At 52.5% G+C, this 25,425-nt stretch overlaps 1 protein-coding gene across 11 annotated transcripts in view; it reads left to right on the top strand.

Moving 5' to 3' along the window:
* SHANK3 (SH3 and multiple ankyrin repeat domains 3) overlaps positions 1–25,425 on the top strand; it is a 375,700-nt gene that overhangs the window by 330,588 nt on the left and 19,687 nt on the right. For 5 of the 11 annotated variants that reach the window (XM_056339563.1, XM_056339567.1, XM_056339566.1 and 2 more), the window contains 3 exons: positions 931–1,058; positions 2,030–2,135; positions 11,613–13,938. In XM_056339563.1, the coding sequence (XP_056195538.1) occupies positions 931–1,058; positions 2,030–2,135; positions 11,613–13,938 (2,560 nt within the window). Of the gene's footprint in view, positions 1–930; positions 1,059–2,029; positions 2,136–11,612; positions 13,939–14,759; positions 18,088–18,670; positions 18,724–22,474; positions 22,510–25,425 lie in introns of those variants that run through there. The other 6 variants (XR_008821984.1, XM_056339569.1, XM_056339572.1 and 3 more) reach the window with 6 other exon arrangements.

Consider the following 25,425-nt stretch of genomic DNA (forward strand, 5'->3'; position numbering starts at 1 on the left):
CCGCTCCCCAAAGGACAGACGTGGTTGCATGATTGATGGGCCCGGGACCTGACTGGGACCCCTGCCACGGGCACCTTGGGCAGTGCAGACTGGGGTCTCTCGCTGTCAGCCACCAGCCCAGCCTGTCAGGCAGGTCTGTAGTGATGAGACAGGACCGCGGCTCAGGCTTGGGAGTCAGCACGTGGGTGACAGCCACGGCTGTGATGGCTCTGCCGATGGTGCTTCTGCACCACAGCCCAGGCAGGCAGTGCCACCTCCAGCCTGCGCCCACCCAGAGCTCCTGGACCCACGGACACAGAGGTGCACGGGGCCAGGTTACTTCTGTCAGGGCCATTGGGGAACACGAGTCCACGTGGAAAGGAAACGTCCCAGTTTCTCCCAGACAGACAGTGGAGTGACACTGGTTGTGCTGGAGCCAGCCCAAGTCCCATAGAGTCCCGTGGACTGCTGCGTTGCTTGCGGCCGCTGCAGCACCTGGGTTCCTCATGTGCCGTATTGCAGCCGCTGCCCACACCCTCATCACCCAGTTAGGGGAACTCGGTCTCATTCTGAATGCCAAAAATATATCTGGGCAAAAATTTGCTCTTGTAATGTGAGGATCAAGGCTTCCTCAAAGCGTGGCACAGCTCGGAGGGGTCCCCCAGGGTGCTGGCAGGTCAGACCCCAGGGGTCAGGCAGGCTGCTCAGGGGGTGCCCAGCCGGTGCATCTCCAGCAACACCTTCAAAATCATGTGTTAGCCACTGGCTGGGGAGGAGACAACTGAGCAGCAGCTTCCTCAGCTCCATGCTCAACAGGCCTGGGAAGCGCTCTCCCTGCAGGGACCCTCACTTTCTGCTTAGCCACGCCGCAGGGGATGGGCCTGTCATAGGGGACCTGCCTTGGTATGGCAGCCCTTACTAACCTGTTTGCTTTTATGTTTGGATTTTCAGAGAAACTGGATGAGATTTTGGCAGCAGCCGAGCCCGCACTGAGAGCAGACATTGTTGAAGCAGATTCTAGGGCAGCCACTGTGAAGCAGCGACCAACAAGCCGGCGCATCACGCCAGCAGAAATCAGTGTGAGAGAGGAGGGCTCGCAGTGGGAGAGGGAAGGGCACGTCATGCTGTGACAGATGCTGACTGCCAGCATGACGGGCTCATGGTGGGAAGCGGGTTTCCCTAGGGGAGTGAAAGGGGACATACTGGGCAAAGGCTGAGACACAGAGCAGGACCCGGGGCGGTGGTGGAGGAGCTGACCCAGGCTGTTTGGCACTTGCTCACCAGTATGGGGATTGCCATGGGGAGGGCATAAGAGCAGATCTCAAGGAGTGTGGAAAGCTGAGCCGGAGAGCTTAGTCCGGGTGCAGTGTTCAGGATGTGAAGCTGGAAATTAGGAGGAATCAAGAGAAAAACGCCGTCTCTGAGGGGAAGCATGGATGGAGTAGGAGTGGGGCTGCCAGCTCCAGGCTGTCTGGATTGTGAAAGTGCTGCAGGCGGTGGGAGGCAGCTTCTGGAGCAGGAGGTAAAATGGGACAGGCTGCTTCTGAGACTGGCCTGAGTGAAGCCTTCCCACGGGAGGAAGGCTGCTGCTGGAGTCGGCATCGCTGTGCCACCCCACTCTGGGCACAAAGTACCCGAGAGCAGGCAGGGGGACAGGCAGGCAGGGGAAGAAGGACAGGCAGGGGGAGCGGGCAGGCAGAGAGAGAGCAGGCAGGCAGGGGGAACAGGCAAGCAAGACAGGGGAGCAGGCAGAGAGGGGAAGCAGGCAGGGGAGAGACGGAGGGAGGGTTAACCCTTCCAAGAGCAATAGCGCAGGTTTTGGAGGCACGTGGGATGGGGCAGCACAGAATAGGGACTGCTGAAGGTAGAGGTGAGGAAGGGGCCCATCCTTGCCCCCAGGGAAGCCTCCCCTCTGGGGGCTGTGGCAGTCCTGGCTGCCCAGCTTCACCCCTAGTCAGAAGAATCAGGTGGACTGAGATGGAAGTGTTGCATCTTTTCAGCCGAGTCTCGCTGATGTCCAGAATGGTAATTTCCTTTTTTTCTCTTCCAGTCACTCTTTGAACGCCAGGGTATGGCAGCACACTCGGGGGTCCTTGCGGGAGCTGAGAAGCCCCATGTTTCACTGCGCAAAGGAATTCCACGAACAAAATCTGTAGGTAAGGCAAACTGGGGGGAAATCCCTTCCTAAAGAGGAAAGGTCATCCCCGTGGAGCATTCATGCTTGCACAGGAATCAGCAGGAAAAACCCCGCCCTCTCTACTGGCTTGTAACTGAAGATCTTTGAAGAGAGGATGTTTAATATGATTTCTGCTTTGAAAGCTGCATGTGTTCTGAGAAGCCTATTCTAACGCTGACACTGGTACTGCTCTGAGCAGAAGGCTGGGCTGGAGACCTCCAGAGGTCCCTTGCTCTCTCAGTGTCTTTACAGCGCTGCCAGGGAGCAGGGAGTTTCTCCCACCCTCCATGCTGGCTAATGAGGGATCGGTGGGTGATGTTCTGTCTGCCCGTGGTCGTGGCTGGGCTGGACACCCAGTGTGCTGAGCACATGGGTGGTGAGTGTGTGACCATGAGCTGTCACAGACTGAGGCAGTGGAGCAGGTAACAACTGAAATTTTTCTAAGGAAAAACAGGACAGGGTCTGTAACAGGCAGTCATCTAAGGATTATGTCAGGATCTTTAGACCCAGCCCCAAAAGGTTTAAGGTGCAGCTAAAACCGAAAATATGCTGGAAGAAGGAGATGGGAGGATGAGGCAGAGTGAACAAGGGCTGGTGGCACAACGGCAGTATGGGCATCTCATTTTCTTCTCTTGATTTTGCGTATCAGTGGGTTTCATCTGGGTGGTAGCACCAAGCCACAGTGTTCGTAAGGTCTGAGGGCTGTGCAGGTCGGAGCTGGGGAGACAGCATTACCACTCAGCTAGAGAACCTGGGGGGCAGAGAGAAAGGTGGTGTGCTGTGTGGCAAGGGTTAATTTTAAGTAAATCCAAGGCATCATTTGATAGTAATGGTAATGCCAAAACAGATTGTCTTAACACACAAAATAAGTGAGTAGAAGGTAAATTCTGCTTTGAGCTACAGCTGAGAGCAGCGCAATCTCAGCAAGAATGCAAAAATTAGTTGAAAAATGCAAGGGTTAGCATTCAAAATGTACTTTTTAATATACGTACAGAGAATTGCTGTGCATACGTGCCTCACGTTCGTGTTCGTACGAGAGCAGTTGGTACCTGTAGTGCCAAATGAGATTGATCTGAACGTAGTAGATAGCTGGAGATAATAAAATGTGTGTATGATTTATCTGAAAAACACATTAGGAGAGATAATCTTTAAAAAAAAAAAAGAGTGGGTGTTTAAGGGACTGCCCTGGTGTGTATTTATACACTGTGTTGATAAAGCTGCTGTCCTGCCATGAAATCTGCAGGCAGCAAGCTCCCCTAATTCTGAAGAGCTGCAATAGAACCTGGGCCAAGCAGATGATGAGATAGTGTTGGAAGTGAATGTAGGCATTAATTAGTTGCTCATGCATTGCAGTACTTTTAATGTACATGGTAGAAAGGGAGCAGAGCTGACTGCCTTGGTGCCTGGGAAAGATGCTTCTAAGCAGAAGTTGTTCAAGGTTCAATCAAGCCACAAACAGCTGGACAGCATATTAAACGGGATCTCTTGTGTGAGAGAGCATCTTCACCCAGTAATAGATCATAAACTGGAAAAGTATTCATTAAATATGAAATACTTGCCTGTAAGGAGCTCCTTTTTGCTGGTGAAGGCCGAGTCAATGACTCAGGAAGTCCCTCTAAACCCACACCTCGCTGTGTGATGCTTGTCATGCAGGTGCACTGTCAAGGATCTCTGTATGCAGAGAACTGTGAGAAGAGAGATTTGAAGTTTGTAGGGTTTATACGACAGTAAGGTTTGTTGGGTTGTGTGTAGGGTTTATATGCTCATGAGCACAGAGTGTGATGTCCCATGTACATCTATTTTGTTCGGAACCTAGAGCATGGAGACCCTGATCCTTGGCACGGGGTTCCCAGCTGTTACAGCTACACACACCATGCAACAAGGGGATTAGAAACACTAAATTTAATCTGCATCAGGGAGGATTAGAAGTAGACCTGGCGATGCCCTGTTCTGAGCAGGAATGGCTGCAGCTGTCACGAGCACAGCATCCAAGCATAAATCCAATCTGACAATAAATGCAGCAAAAAAATCACATGTAGCTTTTGATGATGTTCAATCCAAGGATGGCATGTGTCTGTCTGCGCTGAAAGGGACCAATTCCTGTTGAGGAGGGGACAGCAACTTCTTGTTTCCAGTTTGCCTGCCACAGTACACATCAAAAGCAGGTTTTCAGCTGCCTTTTAGAAACCAGCTAATTTTTGTGGAATTCCAGATAAGCTAAAATAGAAAACAGCCAAACAGTAGAAATTGGGTTGCAACTGGCTTGTTTTAGAAGTCCTTCTTGAGCTGTCATTTCACTCCCACAATGAACAGGCTCATACGCTGTACAGTCAGTTGACTTCATGATAAAAATCACTACTAAAAGTAAGGAACTAGATGAAAAATAAGCAGGGGTTGGTTGGTTGGTTTGTTTTTTTGGTGAAGAAATGCTCTGAATTATTTGCATATATTACACAGCTGGTTTCGTTTCCCAGGGACTTGTGATAAAAGATCAAAAGATTTCATGTTCGCACCTAAAAATTTCTTGAGACCAAGGTTGTTAACCTTTGGCTGGCTACAAAGAAAGCAGAATGGAAGAATTATTTTGACAAAAATGTGAAGAAAAGAAATGCATTGCAGTGGGGAGGCTGATAGAAAAGAAAATCTTTGTCAGGCTTCCAAGATAGCTACCACGCCATCTGCTCCAGCATCAGAAGTTAAAAACACTTGAAAGTCTGCAGAACTGTCATGGTACCCACTAAGTCTCTCCCCTGAGCAAATTCAGGGTAATGTAGATGGTGGTTTTGCACGGATAGAAGTAGTGTGTATCCCCATGTCAAACACGACAGGCTGCAGGCGCTGGCTGCCAGCGGCAGATGCACCTTCCAAAGTGGTGCCTTGGTGTTCAGAAAGGCACTGGGGTTCTGCTCTGCCAGCGGAGGGGGAGCATGCAGCCCCCCCCATCCCACTCCGGGACAGTCCTTCCCTGATCCTGGGTGAACTCGCAATGTTCCCCTCTCTATGCAGGTTCTCATGTTCACCCTAGCTGCAATTTAAGCTTTGTGCCATAGCAGCCAGCGCAGTTGTCGAGGTTTAATCCCAGCCAGCAACTAAGCACCATGCAGCCACTTGCTGACTCCCCCCACCCCCCCGCAGTGGGATGGGGAGGAGAACTGGAAAAAGGTAAAATGTAGGTCGAGATAAGAACAGTTTAATAATTGAAATAAAATCAACATAATAATGACAACAATAATAATTGAAATGGAGAGGGAGAGAAAGGAATAAAATGCAGGGGGGGTGGGGGCAGACACACACACAAAAAAAAAAAATGTAAAATGTAAAAAAACAAGTGGTGCACAATACAGTTGCTCACCACCCGCTGACCGATGCACAGCCAGTCCCTGAGCAGCAATTGGCAGCCTCTGGCCAACTCCCCCCGGGTTTATATACTGGGTATGACGATCTGTGGCATGGAACATCCCTTTGGCTAGTTTGGGTCAGCTGTCCTGGCTCTGCTCCCTCCCAGCTGCTTGGGCACCTGCTCACTGGCAGAGCATGGGAAACTGAAAAGTCCTTGATTTAGAGTAAGCACTGCTTAGCAGCAGCTAAAACATCAGTGTCTATCAACATTGTGCTCATACTAAATCCAAAACACAGTGCTGCACCAGCTGCTAAGAAGAAAATGAACTCTGTCCCAGCTGAAACCAGGACAACAGTACCGTTATTTCACTGCTCTCTGAAGAGCAGTGGGCTTTACTCCTCCTCCTGCTGCTTCTGTTGTTGCCTGGGGCTGATGCTAGCCCCGCGTACCAGAGGATGGTGATGTGCACCCGCTTTCTGCTTCCGGACATGAGCAAAGCCACGGCACTTGGCACCTTTCTGCTCTAGCTTAGGGGAGGCTGTGGGAGCTGCTCTGCCATCCCTGCACAGGGAGAGCAAGGTTGGGAACGGTAGGGCGTGCTCTGGAGAGAGCCACCTCATTAGCTAGCCCAAATTAATGCACAGAGTTAGATTCTCACAGGGATTTAGGCTGTTATGGCAACAGGCCCAAAAGCATTACAGAGAGGTTTTGTGTTTTCCTTAGAGATTAATAATGCATTGAGTACACTCTGAATTGCAGAGGGGGTGTTGCCATGAGACCTGTGACATTGCCAGGCTGCGCGTCGGGTGCGCATCAGGGAGCGTGGTTCTCATTTCAGAGCAGTTAGTCTAGGTGCTCAGAGATGGGGTTCTTTCCTGGTCCTTGCTGGTCACTGGAGGTTCTGTTTTGACTCAGACTCCTTATCCCTGCATGCACCCACCTCCATCATTTGATCCTGGTGATGTTGTGTTGCTCTTTGTAGGAAGCATGTACACCCTACTGCTACAAAGACACAGTATACGCTGTTTGAAGAGACCTGAGATGAAATCTCAATGGCAGTTAGCAAAGGGACATGTCTGTTTATTTGTCATTGAAGTTTAATCTTCCAGTTGTGGACATGGAAGATGGACCAGGCACAGAGGGAGGTCACGGGCAGCACACAAAGGGTCATGCCATTTGTGACAGACAGATGCTATCTTTTTCTCATTGCTCGTTCTCACCTCCACCATCCCTCTTGAGAACCTGGAATAGCTCACAAGGTTTCTCGTTCATCTGGCAGACCATCGGTGTGAGGTGTAGAGGAGGCGAGAGCGCTTGGTTGCTGGTGGCAGAGTGTGCTGGGAAGCAAAGACCTCAGACACCCTGTGTGTCCTGCACCGCAGGGGAATGGCAAACAGCGTAGTTGCTGGGTTGAGATCAGAGGGAGTGAAAGGGCAATGTAGTTCAGGTGCTACAAATTTAAAGGAACTGCCTTCCCCCAGTGTTGTGCTGTGTGTTAGAGTCTGGCTGAGGCTCATCAGTGGAGACTTTTCTTGTCGGCTGATAGTCTGTTCTGTGGATGCGCGCATTGGTGGAGGGCTGCTCTGCTATTGCTTGGGTACCCCTGAACTGTGTAGAAATTCTCTGAATGCTGCAGGAGTTGGCCAGGCTCCTTCTCCTGCAGCCTGCCCATCCCCTGGGCCGAGGCCTGCCCATTGCCCAACGCAGCATTTAGCAACAGGCAGGTGTTAAGATAAAAGTGAAAAATGAATATATTTACAAGTAACGAACTGTCAACATTGCAGTCAATAGGAATAGGGTTGGATAAAAGAGCGCTGTGCTTTCAGCTGCCAGCATTTTAGATAAACTCATATAGATTATTTCTCCATTTCAAGTGAAAAACTGCCAGGATGGTTTCACCAGTCTTGTAGCTGGTCCCTCGCCTTTCGGGAGGACCCTTGTCCTTGGCACTGCTTTCAGCAGGGGGATTTCTGTCCGGCTGTGTGCTCATTACCTCTGCAGGGATCTGTGCAGGGTCCAGTCTGCTCTGCAAGGATTGAACACAACCCATAAATTCAGTACTTAATCAAGACATCAGGTTTCAAGCCTGCTCCCAAAGGGTTACTGGTTGCTTTTGCTCAACTTTGGAGACTCCCTGAGCAGAGCTATATCCTGCACAGACAGTAAATAAAACTCAGCAGTGATTAGTCTTATGCTTAACTATAAACAGATGCTTCTCCATGTTAAGGGAGAGGTTTCATTTTGCCAGCATGATCACATTTAAACATCAGTGAGGAGTTTCCTTTTATTCTATCACAAAGACGTATTTTACAAAATTCGCTATCACAGTAGGAATGGGTAGTGAAAGATTTGAATAAGAGAACATAATAACACAGCAACACAGTTCACAGAAAGCCTTGTTAAAGGTCTTTACAGACCAGGTGGGCATCAAATTAAACTGATTGACAGAGTTTCAAAAGAAAGAAAAGGAGGTAATTCTGCATGCAGGGCTGGCAAGCCACTGCTGCAGGATATTGGGAGCGCAAGAAACTCGAGTCAGTTCAAAGAGCAGGGCCAAGCATCTGGAATAAGAAAGTCCACCAAGGGTTAAAGACAAAGGCAGTCTGACTCAGTCAGCTCTTGATCAGCAAATTGCTGGAAGCTGAGAGCATTTGGGAGGGGCGAAGCAGCACTTGGTGCTTGCTGCCTTCTTATATGCTTCCTCAGGAAGTTATTACTGGCCACTGCCAGGCAGCACGCTGGGCTAGATGTGCCTTTGATCTGTGAGGCTGGAGGAGAGATGGGGAAGCCGACTACTGAGTATTGAGGCAGTGTCGTCAACAGAATATAGGGAGCGAGCAAGCTGCACCGAGAGGAGGAGAGGCAGGTGAGTATGTGGATGTGGTTGTTTATGCAGGACTCAGATGACAAGCATGCAGATACAGCGAGCAGAGGAGCTACGTCAAAATGGTGAGTTGCAGGTAGTGAGGAAAGAGCTTACCAAGAATTTGCTTTCCTCCCACCTCTCCCATCAGTGATCTGTCCTGAGTGTCGATTTTCTTGCTGAGAAGCAATAGGAGACGTTCATTTTCACAGGGAACAGGTATTATTCCCGCTACAACCTTGGGAACCAGGACTGTAATGAAGCCACTGTTATTCTGTTGTACGATCAAAGGATGATTGAGGTTGGAAGGAGGAGGTCTCCAGTCCAACCTCCATCTCAAAGCAGGGTCAGCTATGACATCAAATCGTGTTGCTCAGGGTTCTATCCAGTATGGCCTTGAAAACCTCCAAGGGTGGAAACTGCACACTCTTTCTGGGCAGCCTGTTCTGCTGCTCAACTGTCCTCATCATAAAATTTCTCCTTTTATCAGCCAGAACCTCTCATTTCGGTTTTGCCCATTGCTTCTTTTCCCCCCACCATGGCCTCTTGTCCTCCACTGTGAAAAGCCTGGCTTTATCTTCTTGATAACCTCCCATGGGTACCAGAAGGCTGCTGTTAGGTCCCCCCAAAAGCCATTCCTACCACAGGCTGAACAAGCCCGGCTCCATCAGCCTCTCCAGACAGAGCCAGAGCTCCAGCCCTGACCATCTTGGTGGCTCTCCACTGAACTCCCTTCACGCTGTTGATATATTTCTTGTACTGGGGGCTGCAAAACTGGATGCAGCAGTGTTGTAGGTGTGGTCTCATGAGTGGGAGTGAGAGGGGTAACCTCTTCGCTCTGTCTGGTGTCTTTGCTCCTGTTCACGCTGCCCAGGACACCGCTGGCCTTTGCTGCCAAGGCACAGGGCCAGCCCATGTTCACCTCGCTGCCTACCAAGCCCCCGAGTTCTTTTCCACAGAGTTGCTTCCCAGTCAGCCAGCCCCGAGCCTGTCCAGTTGCAAGGGGTGCTTCCTTCTCAGGTGTGGGAGTTTGTGTCTGTCCTTGAAATTCATGGAGTCCCTGCTGGTGCATTCCTTTCTAGGTCCTTTTGAGATGTTTAGCTGGTCATTGAACTTGGTAGTGCTTTGGATATCATTTTCCATAGCGTTCCCCACCTCATTTAAGAAAAAACAGAGGGCAGGTGCTTATGGCAGAGGAAAATAACAGGTGGGCGATAGAGGGAATAAAACAAAGAATTACAGAAGCAGGTATGTACAATAAAAGAAAAACTAATACCCATGCCTTGAATACATTTAGGTTATCTGTCCCCTTCACCCTTCCTTCCTTTGAAATACTTAGCTTTTAATGCTTTAAAAGAACTTCACAGGAGGGGCTGTGTGCTGCTGGGGCTTGTGGAAGCCCCAGCAGGTAGAACAGGGGCTACTAAATCCGTAACTCTTCATGGTCAGCAGCTGAGTGACTGTTGGTGTCTGTTTCTCCTCTGGTCTGGCTGCCACTTGGCCAGTCTGCTCTTTGCGGATCCGGAGATCGAAGAAAGATGAACCTGCTTTCAAATTTTATTTCCTGCAATAGCTCTGCACTCAACACAGTGGTACCTAGCTACAGGATGGTCAGCACATCCGTAAGACAAGCTGTAATGGCACTAGACCATGTTCTGTAACAGTCTGGGCCTGGTAACAGAGCTCAGTGCTGCATAAATTTCCTTGTTTCAATTCTTGGCCATTCCCAGGCGAGAAATACAAATAAGCATAAAAGCATGGGGTTTGGTTTTGGGGGTTTTTTTGGATCTTCACACTGTTAAAACAGGTCAGTGTCTACACTGAACCAAACCAGGGCTCCATCTAGTGCAGGATCCTGTCTCAAGCATTGCTCTTAAGCGGATGCCCAGGAAAGAGTGAAAACAGGGCAGTGGTAGGAGGTTTCTCCTGAATACTCACCCAGGCAGCTGTGTCTTCATTTCAGAGGTTTCTGTGCACATAATAGCCCAGAAAAAGTGCATCCTCCATACCTTTGTCCAGTCTCTCTTTGAACTTGTTTCGTGCTTCCAGTTCATTCTGCTACCTTGGTGTTAAAAATCCCCAAGCCTGCGTTCAGCAAAAATAGCATGGCTTTGAACACAGCCATAGTCTGAACAATGTGACGAGATGTAAAGTTCGGTGCCCACTGGCCAAAATGCTCCCTTTTTCCAGGGAACCCAGTGGACTCTGCATCTGCAGGCATTTGCTGAAATTGCTAACGTAATACAAGGCACAGTTGCCAAAGCACTTTGAATGCTGGTGGACATTACAGAAAAAAGCATTGGAGCCAAAAAAGCAGGTGGTCAATGTGCTGCTGTGCCAAAACGTGGCTTTCTGCCATCTTGAGCATTCTCTCAAGAGCAATTTGAAACCTTGAAAACTGCTGAACTGTGACTGAAAAGAAGGAGATATGGCAAGTAAGTGATGAGCATAGCAAAGCAGGACTTGGTGAAGAGGGGCAGGGTGGTGGAGAAGGCTGGAGCAGGTTAGGCTGGTTAACTCTCATCCACACAAGTACTTGCTATATTAATGGATTTTTCCTCCTATTGCTTTACTTTGCAAGATTCTCGTACTCTTTCACTTGAGTATTACAAGTACCTGAAAAAAGTTTCACTGTGCACCCAGGTAGTAAGTTAATAGTAAGAATGAGAGAATCTGGCTTCCTTGGGTACTTCCAATTCTTGAATCATGTAACTAAGTTTGGGATAGGCCCTGCTTCTGAATTCAGTCTAGCGTGCTGAAGCATATGTAACCCCTCGGGGGAAAGGGGGGAGTGTGACACAAGAAGAGCGAGCGGGAGAGCGCGAGAACCCGCGCCTGGGAGATGGCACTGTTTGCTGTGAGTTGCACAGCCTGGTTGCGCTCAGCTGTCTCGCACATCGGCACTTGGGTGTCGGGAGGTTTGATCGAGCAAGTGTTCAATTCTGTCACTGTCGTGTTGGTCTGCAGAGCATTCAGCCCGGTTGGAAAGTATTGGGCACAACTGTCTGATGGATTTAAAACAATGTAAGACATGGTGAGAGTCTGTGGCCACCCTCCCGTGCCAAGTGAACATGAGCAAAGGGCTGAACTGCAAACGCTTACACGGAGCAAATAAAAGATGAAGGGAAAAGTCACCTCGGAAAGGAACTGGGGTGGGGGGAAGAAAGGGATGTCGTATATCCAATTTGCGGTGACTGCTGCACTCTGGGTTCTCTGGAGACGTCCTCTCTGACTTCACTGTTCTTGTTTTCCAGGTGAAGACGAGAAACTTGCTGCTTCTTTGCTAGATGGGAAGTTTCCTCGGAGCACATCAATGCAAGACACTGTTAGGGAAGGACATGGGATTCCACCACCACCTCAAACAGCCCCACCCCCACCTCCTTCTCCATATTACTTTGACACAGGCCCCCCTCCATCCTTCTCTCCACCTCCGCCCCCTGGAAGAGCCTATGATACCATACGATCAAGCTTTAAGCCAAGCCTAGAGGCTAAACTCCATGGACTCCCACAGGTCATTAGTGCAGCTGAGATGTATGATCAGGCGAGGACTTCCATTCCTTACCCTGAAAGGCAGAAGAGGGCCCGATCCATGATAATCCTACAGGATTCCTCTCATCTTCCCGTGGAGCCAACAGAGATCCCTCGGCCTGGCCCATCTGCAACCCCCCCGGAGAAGCTGAAGAGGAAGGGGAGAGTGATTGACAACCCTTATGCCAACATGGGTCAGTTCAATGTCAGCCTGTTTGCTCCCACCAAGCCGCAGAGGAAGAAGAGTCCCCTTGTTAAGCAGTTGCAAGTGGAGGATGCGCAGGAGAGAGCAGCACTGGCCATCACCGGAGGCTTTACAAGGGAGCCCTCTCCCACCCGCAGGAGCCATCGCCTGAGTGGAGTGGAGTATCAGCACCACACTGGCATTGCTCAGGTTGAAGCCACAAGCATCCCCTTCGCCACTGCCATTGCTGGAGTCATGAAGGACAGAGACCGTCGTCTGGATGAGAGGCGGAAATCCACTGTCTTCCTCTCGGTTGGGGCCATCGAAGGAAGCCCCCCCAGCAGCGACATGCCATCCTTGCAGCAGTCCAGGTCTATCGATGAGCGGTTGTTAGGAAGCCGAGATGTACTACTGCCTTCCCCTGTCTCAGCTTTAAAGCCATTAATTAGCAGCTCATCCTCAACATTCATCCACCCCCTAACAGGAAAGCCCTTGGATCCAAACTCACCACTGGCGCTTGCGCTGGCCGCAAGGGAACGGGCCCTCTCAACTCAAGTCCCATCCCGGTCGCCCACCCCGATCCACAGCCCAGACTCAGACAGAGCAGCACCCCTGTTTGTGGACATCCAAACCAAAGAACCAGAGAGGGGGGAGTTGGAGAGTTTAGTGTCCCCTGCGTACTCACCTGGAGGCAAAGGGGCAATCGGAACAGACTCTGGGACTTTGGCCCCCACTAAGGGCCCGTGGGGGACTCCGTCCACACTGAGAAAAGAAACTGAGGTGAGAGCAGAAACACCTGGGAAGGAGGAGAAAAAACAAGAAGACAAGAAGTCCATGATTATTAGCATAGTGGATACATCACAGCAGAAGACCGCTGGCCTCATCATGGTTCATGCCACAAGTAATGGCCAAGACGAGATAGGTCTTGAGGTAAAAGAGGAGAAACCAGCTGTCCCTGAAGCATGCACAGAGCCAGCAGAGTCGCCCAAAGCAGAGACCCAGCCCAGTCCTGTGGGAAAGCCTCCAGTCAGTCCAGCCTCTGACAAGACATTGGGACAAGGGAGTTCGGAGGAAGAAGTGGAGCCCTACACGGTTACCCTCCCGCCAGCTCAGTTGTCTTCAAGTGACGAAGAGACCAGGGAGGAGCTGGCCAAGATAGGGCTGGTGCCTCCACCAGATGAGTTTGCGAACGGGGTACTGGTCACCACCCCTGGCACACCAGTCAGCCACCTGGCTACGCCTAGCACGCCATCCATACCAGCGGCAGCAGTAGCACCTTCTACCACTGGCGGAACACCCTCAGGGAAGCCCTCTGATGCCCCCGTAGCCCCAGAGTCTGCTGCAGACTCGGGAGTGGAAGAGGTGGACACCAGAAGTTCAAGTGACCATCACCTGGAGACCACAAGCACCATCTCTACGGTCTCCAGCATGTCTACGTTGTCCTCAGAAAGCGGGGAGCCTACTGACACATACACTTCCTTTGCGGATGGACAAACTTTTATACTCGAGAAGCCACCAGTGCCTCCAAAGCCAAAACTCAAGTCCCAGCTCAGCAAGGGGCCAGTTACTTTCAGGGACCCACTTTTGAAGCAGTCTTCGGACAGCGAGCTCATCTCCCAGCAACATGCGGCCACTCTGGCATCAGCCAGCATTGGCCGGCCACGCTACCTCTTTCAGAGAAGGTCCAAGCTATGGGGGGACCCCATGGAGAGCAGGCCAATCCATGGGGCTGATGATGACAAGCCAACTGTGATCAGTGAGCTAAGTTCCCGACTACAGCAACTGAATAAGGATACACGATCACTGGGGGAGGAACCAGCCGGGTCCACGTTAGATCCCGGGAAGAAGTCACCTGTGGTCGCGGCACGGTAAGAAGCTGGTCGCTGGCCAGGGGTGGGGGTGGGGTGCAGGGCTTAGGCGTCCGTGGGGGGGGCGGGGAGGTGCATAAGCAGAGTGTAACTGTGCCGAGGAATCCAGGGCGTGTTTTGAGGGGCATTTCAGAGATGTCAGGACTTCTCAGCTGCATGGGAGGTGACGATGCTGAGACATGCTTTCCAGAAGTGGGTGTGATTTGTTCATGGCTCCTCTCTACACACCGCACACGTAGCGAGCTCTCACTGTTGCTTTTTCCCTTTAAATGGCCTTCCTGTTGTTTCATGTCCCTCCTCTGTCTCGATGCTATTGTTAAGCTGCTGTATTTAGTTGTGGGTTTCACTTCTAAATGTTTGCTCCTGAACAATTAATAACAATGTGTGTTTCTCTAGTGCTTTTCATTTCAAAGGATCTCCAAATGTTGTCAGACTATGTATTAGAGCTCTGGTCAGTCACGGCTGAGTGGGAGCTGTCACGAGGGTGGTCTGTGACAGCCCTTAGAAAGGTCACAGCAGCACCACCCCGACCTTTGCTCGCTGAGGCAGAGCTCAGCGAGGTTTCTGGAACAAGCGAGTTCTGGTGACCTGCAGGGAGGTGTTTTGGCAGGGCGCAGCTGGGGGGTCTTACACATGGCTCCAGGCAGGGTGTGCAGCTGGGCATCCCTCCCACGGGTGCTCACAGCAGCTGTGTCCTGCAGAGCACAGTACTGGGTCGCACACATCTCCAGGTTGGTGAGTTGGCTGCTAGCTCAGAGGCATCTACGCAGCGCTAAGCATGGTAGATCCTCTCACCCCTTGTTCTCCTCCTCCCCACACAGACCTGCGTGGAGCCTAGCAGCCCAGGAGATCTGAAAGGTCACAGCACAGGGACCCCAGGACATGCAGGAGCCTCTTTTCTCTTCCAAAGCCCTGTGTGGGTTCCTTCACCCTCACGGCACTGAGGAGACGGCGGTTCCCTCTGCCACGCTGGAGCTGTGACCGTTACGTTCCCCAAGCAGCGCTGACCTCTTGGTGTCCCTTGCACTGCCCCACATCCTCAGCGCCAGGCCACACACTGACCTGCTGGCACCCAGCCTTTTTTCCGAGCTGCTGTCCCCATGGCAGCAGCAGCCCCTCTGCCCCACGCCTTCATCCTGACTTACCCACCTAACTGTGAAACTAAACAAAAAACCTCTAAATTAGCGCCCCAGATTTGAGAGTGAACCCTTGCAAGGCTTTGAAATGGAAAGTTACAGCAGGAAGCAAACCAAACTGTCCCACCTCGCTCTACCCTTTCAGGGTGCAGCCACACACCTCCCGCAGTAGCAAAGCCACAGTGAGCAGCTCCACTGGCATCACTGGTGGGCGGTTGCTGGGGGTCGGCGAGGTGCCAGTTCAGCAGGGAGCTCTGAGCCAAGGGGAGCCCTTGTTTTGGAAAGGTTTTTCTAACTAGATCATCACCGTGATGGGTTACAAGTCCACGTGGTGCTAGCACAGCTGGTGACATTTCAAGCTGTAGAGTGGGGACAAAGTGTCCTATCCTGACATACCCCCAGGGGAGTGAGTGTTTGTGTAGCTCCATCCTTCAGCTGGCTCACATCTCCCTGGTGGTACCTGTGTTGGCAGTGCCGGCCTGGCTGTACCAGTGACCCACCTCTCAGTAGGTAACCCAACTCACAGTTAATGGTGCAGTGTGGAATAATCTTGCCCAGCTACACAGTTTTATCTGTCTGGGCTTAGCCCCAAATGCAGATTATGGCCGTTCCCTGGAGACCGGTGGCTCACATGTGGTCCCTTCTCCCTGCGCTGCTCAGTCGGGAACCACAGGGTCCTGAGCTGAATGCACTTAGTTTAACTGCATTTGGGGACCCTTCTGAAACCAGGCACGCCAAGCCTCGTTCTCCTAAAAAGCACTGACTGTGCACATCTTCAGTGACACTGGAGAGCATGGGCGTCATCAGCTTTTAATGGCAACCAGGCACGGCATCTCCAACAGTGTACCCATGCCAGGCATCAGCCCTTGGCTGAGACCTGTTTTGGGGCCATGGAGGGGCTGCTGAATTGTCTGCCCTCGGCCCGCTTTGGTCTCCAGAGCCAGCAGTGAAAAACACCTGTGTGAAGTCCGAACGGAGTGCCCCCACTGCCTGCCCTCTTTCCTTCCCTTGCTTCCCGTGTCCATCCAGATCACTGTGTACGGTTGATCTGCTGTTCCCCATACAGAGATGTGCAGGTACCCCCCATTTCTAGGAGACTCCCCTTCTCCATCCTCCGCCTCTCTTTAACCCACTCCTGTCCTCCACCACTGCTTCCCCTTGATTCCTGTGCTGTCCTCGTCCCAGTCTCTCCCAGGAGCAGCAGACCGTGCTGGAGCTCCTGCCCTGTGACATGGTACTGATGCATGTCACCTTCTGTAAGAGACCCTGCCCACCTGCACCAGGGAAGTGCAGTCCATCTTCCTCTCCTTGCCCACCCTGCCACCCAGTGTTTGGCACTTCCAGCTGTCCTGCAGAGTTAAATGTTCTCATTCTTTTTTCTGAAAGTCATGGCCTTTCATCTCTGAAATTTTTATGCTCCCAATTGATGTCAAAGACTTGAAATATTTCCCAAGAAGTCAGCTGTAAATAGAATATTTAATGATGTCAGCCACTCTGCTTCATTGTGAAAATTCCTCTCTTTTATGAAATTGCTGTAAATTCAGAAAATAATGTAAAGAGCAGTTAAATAAGCTTAGATGACCCATTTCAGGACACATTTTCCAGTCCTTGGGCCTGTCCTGAGAACAACAGTATTACCTAAACCTCCCACAACAGCCACCCCTAAATTTATAGCAGTGCTGCTAGGGAGGAGGGTGGGCCTGTGCTGGCATGATCGCTGCTGCCAGCCAGGATTGAAGCATCTCCTCAGGAGCTGAAGGGTGCTGCTCATGCAAGCCCGGGCGGTGCTGTAGCCAGAGCCTGCCCAAGTCCCTCCGCGGGGCACTTGGAGGACCAGAGGGCTGTGGCCTGATGCTGCAGCTTTTTCTGTTATTCTTACGTTTAGCTCTGCTCCAGGAAGGGTTGTGAAGCTCTTACCTAGAGCCAGCAGTGTCATGGAGTTCTACGGACCTCAGGGATGATGAGGTGCCGTTGCAGGAACCATCCACAAGCTGCCAGTGCCCCCGCCCCGGGGGCTACAGCTGCTGCTGAAGCAGGCGGAGCAGCTTGCCTGTGGTGGCCAGTTTCCTGGCTGGAGCTTCTTTCTAACCACATTAAATTCTGAATTTACAGTAGTTACACTTAAGAGCAGGTAACTTCCCTTTGCTCGTGGTGGCTGTAGGGCAGGCCCTGGTGCGTTTCTCTTGCAGAGGTCTGTGAGGGTCCCGGCTGGGGACCCCAGGAGCAGAAGACACAAACCGCTTTCTCCGTAACTCTAACTCTGGCTGTATCTCCTTCCAAGATGGTCTTCCACAGGAGGACGTTTGACAAGAGGGACTGAGAAAGAGGCCAAGAAATACTGAGAATGAGAGCATAAGGTCAGAGCTAAGGCAATGGCTAGAGACAACATTTATTCCATCCTCCCCGCTCCTCAGGCCCCGTGTGACCGGCCAGGGCTGAGCACGGTGAGGGGAGCGCTGCTGTGCCCATGCACTGCGTGCTGTCACAGGAAGGTTCTGCTCCCAAAGCAGTAGTGTGCCCGCTTGCTGAGACAGCCTTCCGCACAGCCCTCACTGAGACGCCGTAGTTCGGCGGTGACAGTGGCAGCAGAGTGACAACTTCCATTTGTACTGTCCCATGAGCGATGACTCTTGAGTTGGGGGCGCAGGAACTTTGCTCCGCTGGGAGCTACCCTGACCGTTCCTTTGATAGAGCATGTCTCTGAAGGCTGACATGAGACCAGCAGCAGCCATCTTCATGTTTAACATGAATGGGATCCTTGAAGATCCGGTGTCCCAACACACAGCAGCCTTTGCTAAGCTGAGCTGCAGGAGAGCGACCAGACGTCTTGGCGTCTCTCTGACTTGAACTTCACAGCCATTCCCAGGACAGAGCTCATGCAGCAGCAGATGCCGAGCAGTCGTTCCACTGAGCAGGAGCAGTGCGAGGACCCCGCAGCTCAGAGCTGCTGCTGAACACTGAAATGGATTCATTGTGTGGCATCCATTACCACAATAAAGCTGACGCTAACTAATGAGAGGTGTACGTTTCTGATTAGTGATCCAGTGAGTCATAGCTAGCGATGCAAATGCCAGCTGAAGAACTGCATTAGTACCAGAGGCTGAACTCATGCGCTTCAGGGTGACTCACGCATTAAATGTGCAACGTTGAACCGTGTGTGAGATGGCATTTGTGTTCAGTGTCCCCTTGTCTTGTGACTGGCCATGGCCATCCAGCCTCATCAGGCTTTGTGTCATTCCTCATTGCACATAGTCACACTCAGATCTCAACCTCCCACCTCTGCTGACAGGGCTGGTGCGATGCTGATCAGCCAGCCCGTAAAGCTAAATGAGAGCTCATATTGACTCAAGCCAGAAGCATCTGAAGTGTCACCACGGTTCCAGTTTGGGGCTCCAGCTAACACAGCCAAGAACCTGGGTTAGAGGGTGCTTTGCAAAGGGTTCTTGTTTGTTTGTTTGTTTGTTGTTTGCTTGTTTGTTTATCTTTAAGCAACAGCCGAATGTGCCAAATGTATCATGTGAAGCAGAATTTTAGATGCAAAACTGAGTTTTTCAGGTGCTGTTCTGGAAACCCACAACTGCTTTGTATTTCTACAGATCTGAAAGAGAGAGAGAAGAAAAATAAGCCCTTTAGGCATTTAGCTCCTAGGGTAAAGCTACCTCTTTCTATATAAACTCATCAATTAATTCTGTTTCAGTTAAATGGTGTAACATTTCTGGTGCAAGCTTTCAGCCGCTGCAGATACAACCCCCTGTTTCCTTGTAGGCTTTTTGCCTTTCATGGTGTCTAAACTCATGTACAAAGCAGAGCTGAGCTTGCTTTCCACCGTCAAGGGAATTGTCCATGGAGAGCTGATGAAAAGCTGGAGATGGGTGTTGATGAGGCCAGCTGAGATCTGCGCTTCTCAGCGTCTTCCCTAGAGGGAGTTTGGGGCATACGGGAAGTTATTTGTACTGCACTGAGCTTTGGAGAGGAGGTGGCCTTCCAGTTGAGCAGCAGAGTCCTGAGCAGGGTGACAGCAGCATCCTTCGGCAACACCATGCAGGGCATCCCTACAGCCCTGCTTGGAGCCCCTAGGCTGCTACTGGCTGCAAAGCCAGCAAGTCCCAGCTGGTGCTCACAGCAGCATGCTGTCCTGTGAGCCCCCGAGTGGGTCCCCTGAGCACCCCACCTCTCACGTGTTGGGTGCAGCCACCAAAGAGGAAGGCAAACCTACAGTCCCGTGATGGAGGCTTGGCAGGTCTCCATCCTGCTTTCCTGCAGCAGCTGGATTTAAAGATGCTTAATGCATCTCTGTAGGTAACTGTAAAAACGCATCCTTCGCTTCATGGATTCCCCGTGGGAGGAGGCTGCTGCTCATGGAGGCGTACTGCAGCGGGGCCACCGGCACTGTGGTGGGGGCTCCCGGGTGGCAGGAGGGCTCGCCACACATTCTGCTGGCAGCTCAGAGCAGCGGGCTGGAGGATGCTCTTCCCTCCTGGTTGCCATGGCATTTTCCCAGTGTTCACCGCAGGGTGTCAGGCTGAGGATGGGGCACTCCTGAGCCCAGTCCACCTCTGCAGCTTTTCCACATAGACATGGTTCAGCAGCCAGCAAGGGAGTGGGGAAACACAGGCTGGTTAGAAATTACCTGATGGAGGCTGGGTATGTGGAAAAGCAAGTTTCTAGGGGCTGCTGTGAAAAATGTAGTAATTGAGAGAGCACCTACCTACTGCAGGGAGACGCTCCGCTCAATTCAAGGTGACCCACCGATCTGACACCAGCTCAGTGCTTCCTGCCGCTGGTGACTGGCGGGGGTCTGTTTTTGCCGTTGATGTGCATTGCCTACAAGGAGACAGGGGTATTGTGGGTAGCAAGTCTCAGCATGTGTCAATGTCACAGCAAGCACAGCTGGCTTCACCTCATCTGGTCACTAACATCTACTAATCACAGCCCATCCACTCATCCCTCTGAGTGAGTAGAAGAGCAAACCGTGACTCTGCCTCATGCTTGTCCAGAGCGAGACTTGGGAAGAGCCGTGAGGCGTTTGACTAGACCTCGATAAGAAGAGCTCTGGGTCCCATCAAGCCTGTGTCAGTGCCAAAGTGGCCCAAAAGAGGGAAAAATTAAAGCCTGAAGGTTCATGCATTGCTGAGTTTAGCTCCAGGAAGGTCCCACCTTGTGGTTATCACCCAAGCACAGAAGAACCGTAAGGGCTGTTCTTTCAGGGCTTTAGCAGACTAGAAGTGGAAGTCACAGAAAAAGGGCTTTTCCTCTTGTATGGAGAAGTACAAAGGCACCCATTCAAATTCCAGTTCTTTTGTCAACAAACAGAAGGTAAAACAACCACATGGAAAGAGGCCTGCTTGCTACCTCGGAGCAGTTCTGCAGGCAGTCTGGCACAGTTGTGCACACTCCAGTGAGAGCTTAGAGAAAGATTGGCTTGGAGAGTCCCAGGGGCAACAGATGAGGAGGCTGGAAGTCTCCTACGGGTACTAGCCCTCAGTTTCCTTTTCCTACAAAGAAGAGATCAGAGGAGGACAAAACAGGCTTCCCACAGCAAGAGATGTAACATTTAGTTAAGGCATAGCAGCTCTTACATCGGTAATGCTCTGGCCCTATTGTAAACGTTTACTGACACCCAGGTTTGCTCCCAGTTCTCCCAGTTCCGTGGCAGAGCACAGGCAGGCAAGCAGTCATGGCTAAAGGACTCGCAGCCCGGTTACAGCACCATTTGCAAAATTGCCCAGGAAAAAACGTAGCTGGAGGCTGAGACCCTCCTGCATGGAGAAGCACGAGAGGGAGAGTGTTCCAAGTGTGTTTAGAAGTCCTATTGCTCTTCTACATCACTCCTGCAGCGTAGCGGGTTGGTCACCATGACACTGTGGGGACACTGTCCCTGGAGGTGCCTGCCGTTCCCCAGGGGATAACCACGCGTCCCTCTCGGCCAGCCAGCCCGCCCTGGGGCTGCCCTAGTGTCTCCACTGTGAGCTGCGCAGCGCCGAGCTGGATCCTGCAGCTGAAACAGCACAGCTTTGGCCCTGCACTTGGTGACATGTGGCAGCCACCCAACAACGCTGGCCACCTGCAGTCCCATTTGGCCCAGCAAACCCTGCCCGGAGCAGCACGGCTGCCTGACCACGGCAGTGTGCTCTGCGCAGCTCCTGGCCGTTTCTTCCCATTCTGCCTGCAGCCGCTTCACCTGCAGAAAAGGGACAAAACTCTGAATAGAAGCAGTGGTCATTTGACGTTTGTAGCCACCTTGCGAAACTGAACCGTTGCTGGAAGCCCCTGGTACAGCACGGGCCCTGGCAGTGGAGAGCAGGGAGACAAGGAGTCTCTGCTCAGAGGAGGTGGCCGTGTCACTTAGGTGAGACGAGGCTTCCTGCTCCCTCCTGGTAGCCACAGCTGAGGGATCTTTTGATGCACAAGATGAAGTCTGAGAAAGCTCGGTAGAGCAGCCCAGCACCCAGGCAGTGGGTGCAAGGTCTCTCTTGCTCCTGTGAGGAGATGTGACATATCCCATCTGCTTACAAATGCAGAATTCTCCCCTGCCAGCCTGGGCAAGTCCTTTGGCGCAGCAGAGACCTCAGCAACAGAAGCAACCAAGCCTCCGTACCAGAGGCACTGTGATTATCCCCTCTGGGAGACACTAACTCACTTGCAAGGCCCCAATAATATTGCATTGACCTTTAGCCGTAGCTGTTATTCTCACACTCATGAAAGCAAAACACTTCACGCAGCTATTGGGTAAAGTCAGAAAAGATGTTGAACTGTATTTGCCGCTCTTTCTTGTTCTTGCTGTGGGGCATTTTTTCTCATGCATATGTTGTTTCCTTCCCCTCCCTCTTCTGCCCTTCCCCAATCTCTGTCCTGTCCCTTCCCTGTCTCTTCCCCTCCTCCTCCCTCTCCTCCCAGCTGTTACAAATAGCACTGTCGAATCCTTCAGGCTTTGGCTGTTGAATTCATGCAATTATGAATGTCCCATTTCCCGTAGTAAACACACGGACGTACCCTCAGCCAGTGCAGAACGTCCCGACCTTCACTGGCCCCAAAAGCCCCGTGTTGGCCATGTCCCGGGTCCCCTCACTGCCCCTGGGATAGCCCCTTCCCCAAAGCTGCCCCAGGGTTCAGCCACCCACCCCAGCTGGCGAAGCCTTTCTGCCCGGCGCTGCTGGCGCTGCGGGGCCACCGCTGTGCCGTGCGCGCTGCTGCGGGATGCCCTGCCCAGGTGCCCGGGCCCCACGGCATGGCTGGGCTCCTGCGGCGCCGCTCAGCCTCGGCCCCGTGCCAGCCTCGGGCAGCGTGATGAAGTCCGTTCGCTCTTCTCCGTCTTGTTGCCGCCCCGGACTGGAGCTAACATTCTCTCTCATTGCCTCTCTTCCTGCTCTCCATCTGCATGTCCGCGCTGCTCTGTCTAGAACCGCCTCTGGCCTCCGGAGGGTGGGCGAGTTGTGTAAGTGAGCATGTTCTCATCCCATAGCAAACTCACCTTGTCTCCCCGCGCCGGTGCTGGTCCTGCTTCCCGCTCTCCCGCAGCCCCAGCTGGCTGAGAGCAGGAAGCGGTGCTTGCTCTGGCATGTGAGTGTCCCCCTCCTGCCCTGGTGTGCCCCGGTAGCATGTCCGTGTCCCTGTGCTGTGATGTCGTGTGCTGCTGCTCGTAGGTGACGACTGAGGAAATTCCCTCGGGCTTCCATGGGATTCATACTGTGGCCCAGACAAGCCCATGTGCCCCTGTCAAGGCTGCCCAGGGGACAATCCAGCAAGTTCTGTGCAGAGATGGGGCCCCCTTGGCACAACTTGGCCCCGTGGGGAGGGACCCCAGCAAGGGTGGGCTGAGCCGGCTGCCATCCTGGGAAGCAACATGCCCTTTCTGAGCCCCAGAAGCTCCCCCTGTGCAATTGATGCACAAGGCAGGTTTATGACTTCCCAGCGGCGGAGTATCCCTAGGTCACCTTCTGAAGCAAAAATCCCATGAGGCAGGGGAGGCAGCATCTTACGCCTTTGCTACCCTGAGATGATGCAGCCATCCTAGGCTGGGGTTCAGCTGAGCAGCAGGAAGGGGAGGCCTGGAAGAGAGCAGGACAGCAGTGCTGCCTTCTGGAAGACACCCCACAGCTGAAGGAACTCCAGCCTGGTGACCCACAGCAGGTGACTTACGGTGTCCCCAGGGAAGTCACTGCTGGCACACAAACTTAAACCATGGATAAGTGTTGACCTCAGACAGCTGTAGGGAAATGAGGGTACAGAAAACTGACCCCTCACCTTCTCCCAAACTGGTTAATGGTTGCTGCAGGAGTAGTCCTTGCTGGAAGAGCTCCTTGGCCCACAACTCAGCAGATCTCAGTGTCCTTGCTGGCAGAGCTCCTCGGACATCTCCCCGGCAAGTCTCAGTTGCTACTGGAGCTGCTGGAATCCCTTCGCAAGCCTGTGGGTGATGAGCTGTGTGCATTCACCCAGATGGACCAGGCAGTGAGACCCTAAAGAGGCCATTACTATTTGCACCAGGTCACCAGTGATGAGTGGCAGAATCCTTCTCCCTCTCCAAGAAGTGATCTGCATGCCTGGGTGGGCACTGGAGGGTTTGAGCCCATGCCCCTGATCTGGGTGCTCACCAGGCGAATTTCCCCAGTGTGCATGGCCGGCTGTGTGGTCTTGATTGTGCTTCTTCCGTGTTTGTCTGTCTGTCCTAGTTTGTTTTTTTTTTTACCCGTAGCGTGTATGAAACTTAACTACCTACATCTGTGCCGCTTCCATGTGTGAACACAACCCCAGAGCCTACGCAGACCTCTGGGCATTCACATGTTTGATTTTACTTGTCAATTCCTGCCAAGTGCTGAATTTCCAAGTCTGCATCCCCTGCCCGGTGCCCAGCTGGACAGGGCCAGTCCCAGGAAAGCAGAACAGCAGCGCTAGGAAAGTCCTCTTGCCAGATGCCCTGCAGCACCGTGGGGCTGGCTGTGGCTGCTGTACCGCTTTCCAGACAGCCGTGCGGATGCCTTCCCCAGGGATCAGCTCTGCTCCAGTCCCAGGCTGTAACACACGGCTGGTGGAAGCAGAGGTGTGGGAGACTCAGAAGCCATCTGGCCCGCTTCGGTCCTTCTGGTGGAGCAAAAGGTTGCAGAGCCCCTAGATCTGGCTGGAGATGGAGCACTGCTCCTGCTAGAGCTGGGCGGAGAGAGCTGTGCCTCAGGTTCTGCACAGCAAATCTTGCTTCATTTGCATGTGGTCAGTGGTGGGAGGGTCCTCATGTCATTGCATATGCCCATGTCTTCATGCATTCAGTCCTGTTGCTGGTGTCGCAGAGCATCTTGAGTGTTCAGGGTTGCACCAGGGGAGATCTGCCAGCCGTGTTAGCACTGCGAGCGCTTGGCTCATCGCTCGGCTTTGTGCTACCTGGCACAGGACAGGGTGAATTCAGTCTGCTCAGTCTGTTTTCTGCCCCCACGTCGTTGGGACACAGCCCAGCAGCCCCAGTGGCAGCACCAGCTGGTCAGAAAGTGTTTGGGGATGATGGCTGGCTGCGCTAAATGGGAGCTGGCTCGTCCCCGTTCCGCTGAGCCAGCATTTCGGACAATGGCAGTGCCTGCTCCTGTCCAGCACCATCTGACTGACCGTGATTGTCAGCTGATGTTTCCTCTCTAATGCACAGCCCTGTTTGTGCAAAAGCTTTGGACATTGTTTCGCCTGTGCCCAGCACCCCTGCTGGACTCTGAGCGTGTGCTGCAGCCACCCAGCCCAGCCCCGAGCGCAGCCCAGATGAGGGGCTAGAGGCTGCCCACGGGCTGTGGCTCAGCTCCAGCAGGGTGAGCACCAGTGCATCAGAGCCTTGGCTAGTGCTTTCCTGCAGGCTGCGGCCCCGTGCCCGTGCTCAGGGTGCTGCAGCGGGCCGCATGCCCCCCACGCTCCCCACCGCTCCCCACACCCAACCACGCTGCCCTGCAGCGGAGGGAGCCCTTGCCAGGAGCTGTGCTCAGCATGCAAGTGGGCTGTGTAAACATGAGCAGGAGCGGGGAACAGCGGGCACTGCCTCTGCCCAGGGCCTGTCACAAGTGGCATTATTCCCATTTTCTGCCTACAGAGGTTAGGATTGGGGTTAGTGTTAGGGTTAGCTGCTGTCTTAGTCCAAAAGGATCAGCGATGAACCTGGATATGCCTGGCTTTCACAGGTGCCTGCTTAGCTGACCACCTTTAACATTTTCTTAGCACAGGTTTTTAGCATTTAATTCCCTGGAAGGGAGGGGTGCTGTATTTTTAGGGTGCACAAGCAAGGAGGCTCAAGTCTACAACAGATCTAAGGCACCACCAGTTTAGATGCACAAGTGCTTGCTGCTGGCTAGAGGCATGGGGTTAGCTCTGTGTACATAATTAG

This window comes from Falco biarmicus, chromosome 5, assembly GCF_023638135.1.
Source record: "Falco biarmicus isolate bFalBia1 chromosome 5, bFalBia1.pri, whole genome shotgun sequence".
Taxonomy (NCBI): Eukaryota; Metazoa; Chordata; class Aves; order Falconiformes; family Falconidae; genus Falco; species Falco biarmicus.